General features: G+C 37.8%; 1 protein-coding gene across 1 annotated transcript in view; it reads left to right on the top strand.

Moving 5' to 3' along the window:
• IGSF11 (immunoglobulin superfamily member 11) overlaps positions 1-9,673 on the top strand; it is a 140,242-nt gene that overhangs the window by 101,552 nt on the left and 29,017 nt on the right. The window contains 2 exon segments of the mRNA XM_007449126.1: positions 6,120-6,283; positions 8,554-8,761. Of these exon segments, the coding sequence (XP_007449188.1) occupies positions 6,120-6,283; positions 8,554-8,761 (372 nt within the window).

Raw genomic sequence — 9,673 nt, 5'->3', positions numbered from 1 at the left:
CCCTACACTTTTTCCTTGGAGTATTATCTGAAGAATGAAGTGATGGAGGTTTTTTGCCAGTTTGGTTTCCACACTTACTTTTAAAAATCTCCATTGCATTTATCATAATGATCATAACATATATCCTCCGTTAACCCACTTCTACCCATGAGGTGACTTGTTCCTGCCATGGCCTGTTCCATGCTCAAGTAACCTCCGCTTTCTGCCTCTTAGCACCTGAGGTTCATTCAGCTTTCCTGTTTAAAACGTAGAGACTTTCCCTAATGTTATTTAACTTAGAGACTTTTCCTGATGTTATCAAGTGCTTTCTATTCTACCACAGATGGCTCATTTTATGAAACATTTTATCCTGTGAATTTAACTCCTAAGAGCGTCATTGGACTATATGTGAACACAAAGTTTTATGGAAGGAAGGTGTTATGTATGTTTATTTTTCAAACAAATTGTAATCATAACAGTATGTTATTGTGTTACTTTTTTGGGCAAACTGAGGTAATATCACTTCAAAATAAAACAGTTTGAGATGCTGCCATGGACAGTGTATTTTTCATAGTTAGAATAACTTCTTTATTGGATCCCTCTGACCTATTTTAATCTCCTGTTATTCCCATATTGTACTATAGTCCCAGGGGGCAGGCATTCTTTTCAGAAAAGATAACAGTTGATTTTGACTTGTCAGGAGTTAGCTCTGGTAAGTTACTGTTTTCTTTTTTTTTGAATTTTAATAGCAATACTGAGGTATACTTTACATTCCAAAGAACTCATCCATTTAAAGTATAAAATTCGGGCTTCCCTGGTGGCACAGTGGTTAAGAATCCCCCTGTCAATGCAGGGGACACGGGTTCGAGCCCTGGTCTGGGAAGATCCCACATGCTGTGGAGCAACTAAGCCCATGTGCCACAACTACTGAGCCTGTGTTCTAGAGCCTGCGAGCCACAACTACTGAAGCCCACATGCCTAGAGCCTGTGCTCCGCAGCATGAGAAGCCACTGCAATGAGAAGTCTGCACACTGCAACGAAGAGTAGCCCCTGCTCGCCGCAACTAGAGAAAAGCCGGTGCGCAGCAATGGACACCCAATGCAGCCATAAATAAATAAATAAATTTATTTTAAAAAAAGTATAAAATTCAATTATTTTTAGTAAATTTGTATAACCATCAAAGCAATACAGTTTTAGAAGTTTTCCATTGCCCTAGAAAGTTCCATTGAACCTATTTGCATCAATCCCTCTTCCCTTCTCTCTTGCCCCATGCAGCCACTGATTTGCTTCCTGTCTCTGTAGATTTGCCTTTTCTGGACGTTTCACATAAATGGAATAATACAGTATGAAGGCTTTTGAATCTGCCTTCTTTCACTTAGCAAAATGTTTTTGAGAGGCTCATCTATGTTGTAATATGTATCAGTAGCTTGTTGCTTTTTATTTCTGAATAGTATTTCATTGCATGGATATACCACATTTTCTTTATCCATTCATCAGCTGATGGATATTTGTATTATTTCCATTTGGAGGTATGATATCAATAATGCTGTTATAAGCATTCATGGTCTTTGTGTGGACATATATTTTTGTTTTACTTGGGTAGATTCCTAGGAATGGAATTTCTGGGTTATATGGTAAGTTTGTTCCATGTCTGTGTTAAACTTTTTAAGAAACTGAAACTAGTTTCTGAAGTGACTGTACAGTTTTACATTTCCACCAGCAGTGAATGAGGAGGATTCCAGTTTCTCTACATCCTTGTTCAGCACGTGGTTTTGTCTTGATTATAACTGTTCCACTGGATGTGTGATGATACCTTATTGTGGTTTTAATATGCAGTTTCATAGTGAATAATAATGTTGAGCAGCTTTCCATGTGCTTGTTATTAACCTTTGTTGAAATACATACTCAAATGTTTTGCCCATTTAATATTAGGTTGTTTGTCTTTTTACTATTGAGGTGTAATCGTTCTTTATATATTCTGTATACAAGTCCTTTATCAGATATGTAAGTTACAAATATTTTTTCCCAGTCTATACCTTGGCTTTTTATTTTTTTAATTAAGTCTTTTGAATCACAGAAGTTTTTAAAAATTTTAATCAAGTCCAGTTTCTTAATTGTTTTCTTTTACGGTTTATGGTCCTGGTGATATAACTAAGACCACTTTGACTAATCCAAGGCCACAAAGGTTTTCTTCTATGTTTATTTCTAGAAGTTTAATAGTTTTAACTCTTACATTTAGGTCTATGATACATTTTGAGTCGATTTTTGTATATGCTGTGAGGTAAGGGTCTGAGTTAAATTTTTTGCATATTAATATTGAATTGTTCCAGAATCATTTTTTTTTTTTTTTTTTTTTTTTTTTGGTTTCCTCAGGGTATATACCTAGTAGTGGGATTGCTGGGTCATATGGTAGTTCTATTTGTAGTTTTTTAAGGAAGCTCCATACTGTTCTCCATAGTGGCTGAACCAATTCACATTCCCACCAGCAGTGCAAGAGTGTTCCCTTTTCTCCACACCCTCTCCAGCATTTATTGTTTCTAGATTTTTTGATGATGGCCATTCTGACTGGTGTGAGATGATATCTCATTGTAGTTTTGATTTGCATTTCTCTAATGATTAATGATGTTGAGCATTCTTTCATGTGTTTGTTGGCAGTCTGTATATCTTCTTTGGAGAAATGTCTATTTAGGTCTTCTGCCCATTTTTGGATTGGGTTGTTTATTTTTTTGTTATTGAGCTGCATGAGCTGCCTGTAAATTTTAGAGATTAATCCTTTGTCAGTTGATTCATTTGCAAATATTTTCTCCCATTCTGAGGGCTGTCTTTTGGTCTTGTTTATGGTTTCCTTTGCTGTGCAAAAGCTTTGAAGTTTCATTAGGTCCCATTTGTTTATTTTTGTTTTTATCTCCATTACTCTAGGAGATGGGTCAAGAAGGATCTTGCTGTGATTTATGTCATAGAGTGTTCTGCCTATGTTTTCCTCTAAGAGTTTGATAGTTTCTGGCCTTACATTTAGGTCTTTAATCCATTTTGAGCTTATTTTTGTGTATGGTGTTAGGGAGTGATCTAATCTCATACTTTTACATGTACCTATCCAATTTTCCCAGCACCACTTATTGAAGAGGCTGTCCTTTCTCCACTGTATATTCCTGCCACCTTTATCAAAGATAAGGTGACCATATGTGCATGGGTTTATCTCTGGGCTTTCTATCCTATTCCATTGATCTATCTTTCTGTTTTTGTGCCAGTACCATACTGTCTTGATTACTGTAGCTTTGTAGTATAGTCTGAAGTCAGGCAGCCTGATTCCTCCAGCTCCATTTTTTGTTCTCAAGATTGCTTTGGCTATTCGGGGTCTTTTGTGTTTCCATACAAATTGTGAAATTTTTTGTTCTAGTTCTGTGAAAAATGCCAGTGGTAGTTTGATAGGGATTGCATTGAATCTATAGATTGCTTTGGGAAGTAGAGTCATTTTCACAATGTTGATTCTTCCAATCCAAGAACATGGTATATCTCTCCATCTGTTTGTATCATCTTTAATTTCTTTCATCAGTGTCTTATAATTTTCTGCATACAGGTCTTTTGTCTCCTTAGGTAGGTTTATTCCTAGATATTTTATTCTTTTTGTTGCAATGGTAAATGGGAGTGTTTTCTTGATTTCACTTTCAGATTTTTCATCATTAGTATATAGGAATGCCAGAGATTTCTGTGCATTAATTTTGTATCCTGCTACTTTACCAAATTCATTGATTAGCTCTAGTAGTTTTCTGGTAGCATCTTTAGGATTCTCTATGTATAGTATCATGTCATCTGCAAACAGTGACAGCTTTACTTCTTCTTTTCCGATTTGGATTCCTTTTATTTCCTTTTCTTCTCTGATTGCTGTGGCTAAAACTTCCAAAACTATGTTGAATAAGAGTGGTGAGAGTGGGCAACCTTGTCTTGTTCCTGACCTTAGTGGAAATGCTTTCAGTTTTTCGCCATTGAGGATGATGTTGGCTGTGGGCTTGTCATATACGGCCTTTATTATATTGAGGAAAGTTCCCTCTACACCTACTTTCTGCAGGGTTTTTATCATAAATGGGTGTTGAATTTTGTCAAAAGCTTTCTCTGCATCTATTGAGATGATCATATGGTTTTTCTCCTTCAATTTGTTAATATGGTTAATCACATTGATAGATTTGCGTATATTGAAGAATCCTTGCATTCCTGGAATAAACCCCACTTGATCATGGTGTATGATCCTTTTAATGTGCTGTTGGATTCTGTTTGCTAGTATTTTGTTGAGGATTTTTGCATCTATGTTCATCAGTGATATTGGCCTGTAGTTTTCTTTCTTTGTGACATCCTTGTCTGGTTTTGGTATCAAGGTGATGGTGGCCTCGTAGAATGAGTTTGGGAGTGTTCCTCCCTCTGCTATATTTTGGAAGAGTTTGAGAAGAATAGGTGTTAGCTCTTCTCTAAATGTTTGATAGAATTCGCCTGTGAAGCCATCTGGTCCTGGGCTTTTGTTTGTTGGAAGATTTTTAATCACAGTTTCAATTTCAGTGTTTGTGATTGGTCTGTTCATATTTTCTATTTCTTCCTGATTCAGTCTTGGCAGTTTGTGCATTTCTAAGAATTTGTCCATTTCTTCCAGATTGTCCATTTTATTGGCATAGAGTTGCTTGTAGTAATCCCTCATGATTTTTTGTATTTCTGCAGTGTCAGTTGTTACTTCTCCTTTTTCATTTCTGATTCTATTGATTTGAGTCTTCTCCCTTATTTTCTTGATGAGTCTGGCTAATGGTTTATCAATTTTGTTAATCTTCTCAAAGAACCAGCTTTTAGTTTTATTGATCTTTGCTATTGTTTCCTTCATTTCTTTTTCATTTATTTCTGATCTGATTTTTATGATTTCTTTCCTTCTGCTAATGGCTGCTAGTTTTTGCCTTTTGTATTGAGGTGCTCCTATGTTGGGTGCATAAATATTTACAATTGTTATATCTTCTTCTTGGATCGATCCCTTAATCATTATGTAGTGTCCTTCTTTGTCTCTTCTGATAGTCCTTATTTTAAAGTCTATTTTGTCTGATATGAGAATTGCTACTCCAGCTTTCTTTTGGTTTCCATTTGCATGGAATATCTTTTTCCATCCCCTTACTTTCAGTCTGTATGTGTCTCTAGGTCTGAAGTGGGCCTCTTGTAGACAGCATATATATGGGTCTTGTTTTTGTATCCATTCAGCCAATCTGTGTCTTTTGGTGGGAGCATTTAGTCCATTTACATTTAAGGTAATCATTTTTTGAAAAAACTATTTTTTCCCTCATTTAATTGTCTTGTACCTTTGTTGAAAAACATTTGATCATAAATAAATAAGGTTTATTTCAGAACTATCAATCCTGTGCCATTTGTCTGGTGCTCTGTCGTTATGCTAGTATTACACTGTCTTGATTGCTATAGCTAATTTATAGCAAATTTTGAAATCAGATAGTGTAACGTCTCCAAATTTGTTCTTGTTTTTCAATATTCTTTTGGCTATTCTAGTTCTTTGCCTTGTCATGTGTTTTAGAATTAGCTTGTCAATATCTGCAAAAAGCGTGCTGCAATTTTGTTTGGCATTGCTCTCCATCATAGATCTATTTGGAGAGGATTGGCATCTTAACAGTGTTGATTCTTCTAACCCATGAACATTGCATATCCATTTATTTAGTCTTATTTGATTTCTTTCATCAGCATTTTATAGTTTTCAGGATATACATCCTGAGCATATTTTGTTGGATTTATATATAAGCATTTAATTTTACAGTGTGTTATTGTGTCATGATTCTTTAAAATACTTTCAGTTTATTTCTTATCCCTCATCACCGTTAAAGCTTTGCTTAGACCCTGTCAGTTGAATTCTCCCAATCTGTATTTGAATCTGGCAAATATCAGATACTGTCTTACAAAACAGAATGTGTCTTCTAATATTTTTCCTTTATGGTTTCTAAGAGGTAAAAGGTTGAAAAATTTTTATTATTTTGACTCAGTGAGTGGTCAGTAGATGTTTAGTAAGACTGTCATATCAGTCTGTTTACATTACTGATAATATAAAACACACAGACCTTTTCTGAAGAGATTTGGTCTATCACATAACCTCTTTGTTCCTCCTTCTGTAGGTGTTGCAGCTTCCCTGGAAGTCTCCGAGAGCCCTGGGAGTGTCCAAGTGGCCCGGGGTCAGACAGCAGTCCTGCCCTGTACTTTCACTACCAGCGCCGCCCTCATTAACCTCAATGTCATTTGGATGGTCATTCCTCTCTCCAATGCGAACCAGCCTGAGCAGGTACTTCTGTCCCATCCTGTGCTACCTCTGAAATTTTAATCTTTTCACAAGAGGTGGGTAGGCAAGCATCTTGAGTACATATTTGATTTCTAGAATAAGGTGATACTTCCACTGAACCTAAGCTGTTTTAAGTCCTACTCCTGCATTATTAGTCAACTATCAGAAGAAGCTATCCTCTTTGTAAAAGATTTTTTTTTTTTAATTAAGAGATGTCAAGGGGATCCTTCAGAGGATTTTATGTAGGAACCTGGAATTTCATCAAAACACATTGCTGACAGGAAATACTAAGACAGAAAAAGCAAAGTATATTTTGACAGGGAGGGACTAGTTCTAACATAGGTGGATGAGAGAGTACTTTTTAAAGATAGTGATAGGGCTTCCCTGGTGGCGCAGTGGTTATGAATCCGCCTGCCAGGGTTCAAGCCCTGGTCTGGGAAGATCCCACCTGCCGCGGAGCAGCTAAGCCCATGCGCCACAACTACTGAGCCTACGTGTCACAACTACTGAAGCCCATGTGCCTAGAGCCCACGCTCTGCAACAAGAGAAGCCACCACATTGAGAAGCCCGTGCACCACAACTACTGAGCCTGCACTCTAGAGCCCACGAGCCACAACTACCAAAGCCTGCGCGCCTAGAGCCCATGCTCCGCGACAAGAGAAGCCACCGCAATGAGAAGCCCGTGCACCACAACGAAGAGTAGCCCCCGTTCGCCACAACTAGAGAAAGCCCACGCACAGCAACGAAGACCCAATGCAGCCAAAAATAAAAATTAATTAATTAAAAATAAATAAATATAGTGATAATATTAAGGAAGTAACATTAGGTAGTAGTACTTGAATTTTTTGGTTAATTGCACAAGTATTTTAAAATAAACAAAGCCAGGCACACTAGATCTCTTCCAAGATTCTCAAATAAATTAGGGTACATGAAAATAGAAGCTACTATCTAATAAGGTGTATCAGTTATAGGTAAAAGATCCCATAATATTCGATACCCACTGCAGAAAATAATGCTCGGAAAATTAGTGCATTGTGAACATGACTGTACCTTCATTCCCAAAATTAACTTATTTCTGTTATGAAGCTTTTCGGCTTCAGTGAGCTTTTCACTACCTAAAAATATTTGATAAGCTAAGTTTTCTGATAGGAAATTTAAATTGATATATTTAATAGTAACCTCTTCTATTTCCTTAATCCATGGAACTTTAATAATTAGACTGAGCCTTTGAGATCATTTTGTTCAGCTTCATCATTTTAGGAGTCAGTGATAGAGGCGAGAAAAGACTTGACCACAATCTGCCAGACATTTAAGGTAGAGCTAAGATAAAACCAGGTACCTCACTCTCAGCCCAAAGGGCTTTTTGCAGTACCACTCTGAGTCCTCTCCCATGAAGAGTTAACTTTGGTAAGGAAATTGATGACATAGATAAGCAATCATGGACTCCTAACTCTTCTTCCCTTTTATGGCGTTCACTTATATTCAGTCTATAACTGTGAGCTATCATTTTGTGACCTAGTAAGCATGAGAATGGCAGTGTTAATTTTTTTTAACATTTTTTCTGGAATTAATTTTTGCACTGGTAAAAGTATCTATGAACTAATAGTAAGGTATCATAAAATGCGCTTTCTATATTCTGTTGAGTTAGGTAAGGATACGATGTTATTCCAGTTTGGTATGTAAGAATTTAGAATCCCTGATATCTACAGATAGGTGCTATAGTACAAAGTTGGTGACCTAGAGGGGTGGGATAGGGAGGGTGGGAGGGAGGGGATATGGGGATATATGTATACATATAGCTGATTCACTTTGTTATGCAGCAGAAACTAACAGAACATTGTAAAGCAATTATACCCAATAGAGATGTTATAAAATAAAATGAAAAAGAAAAAAGAAAGCCCAACAAATAATTAAAAAAAAAAGTTGGTGGGGCTTCCCTGGTGGCGCAGTGGTTGAGAGTCCGCCTGCCGATGCAGGGGACACGGGTTCGTGCCCCGGTCCGGGAAGATCCCACATGCCGCGGAGCGGCTGGGCCCGTAAGCCATGGCCGCTGAGCCTGCGCGTCCGGAGCCTGTGCTCGGCAACGGGAGAGGTCACAACAGTGAGAGGCCCGCGTACCGCAAAAAAAAAAAAAAAAAAAGTTGGTGACAACTCTAATATTAGAAATATAATTTTCCAGTGTTTGGTATAGTCTGCTGTTTACTACATAGTTATTGTAATGTGTTTAGAAGGAGATGCAGTGGCCAATTTATTTCTTTCGCTTTCCTTTGCAGGTCATTCTGTATCAAAGTGGACAGATGTTTGACGGTGCCCCCCGGTTCCATGGTAGGGTAGGATTTACAGGCACCATGCCAGCCACCAACGTCTCTATCTTCATTAACAACACCCAGCTATCAGATACAGGCACCTACCAGTGTTTGGTTAACAACCTTCCAGATAGAGGGGGCAGGAATATTGGGGTCACCGGTCTCACAGTTTTAGGTGAGTGACAGGAAATGTTGCAGCTACCTTGGCTTTACTTACGCATTTACTCTCAAGCATATTTACTTCTGCCAGTTTTTCTGTACTCTCTTTCTGCTTGTGTCCTTTTCCTGTCCTCTCTCCTTTCAGCTCCATCTGGACTCCGCTTCTCCATGCTTCCACATAGTCTCCCCACCCATTACTCCATTTCAGGTGGCTCTCGAAAGCTTACTTGTTAAATGACTTTTCCTCAAGGTGGAGAAAGGTGGTATAAAATACCATCAAAAGTGGCCTCTCACTTTTCCTAAGCTCTTATAGGGTAGGACTTAATGTTGAGAGCAAATTAAATCAAGAACAATTGATTATAAGCAGGGAGCAGGGGTTTTAGCACACGTGAGAGTAAATTTACTCCTACTTCACATCTATGGAATATGCTGAGTAGGCCTCCGACAGTTCTAAGCTTCCGCCTCTGGTCCTGGGAGAATTTTAATAATACTTCCTTTTACGCTCAAGAGTATCCTTGTTTGAGAGAGAAATTATATGACCAGTTTGGTCTTAATACTGAGATCAAATAGATTTAGAGTCTTTCCCAAGGTTTTATAGACCATGAACAGCAATAAAGTTTAGCTTAAAATTTAGGTCTCTGTACTCGAACCAGTCTTCTTTCTATTATACCATATACAGATAGACTATCTCATGCTAAATTAAATTCATTCTGAGCACGTTTTACTTCTCACTTGCGCTGCTTCTGAAATAAAGCGCTGCCTCCTAAATGGGTACTTGTGGTAGAAGTGGCTAAATTCAGTTCATCTTGGGAGGATGAGAAGTGCTTAGAGAAGCCTGATGCTCTGGACTGTCCTCCATCCTACTGAAGTCTCAGAATCGACTTCAGGATTCCTGGTACATTCTCCCCCTTTTCCCTTCCACTGTTGA

This window comes from Lipotes vexillifer, unplaced genomic scaffold (assembly GCF_000442215.2).
Source record: "Lipotes vexillifer unplaced genomic scaffold, Lipotes_vexillifer_v1.1 scaffold999, whole genome shotgun sequence".
NCBI lineage: Eukaryota > Metazoa > Chordata > Mammalia > Artiodactyla > Lipotidae > Lipotes > Lipotes vexillifer.
This window is presented reverse-complemented; position numbering and strand designations above follow the sequence as displayed.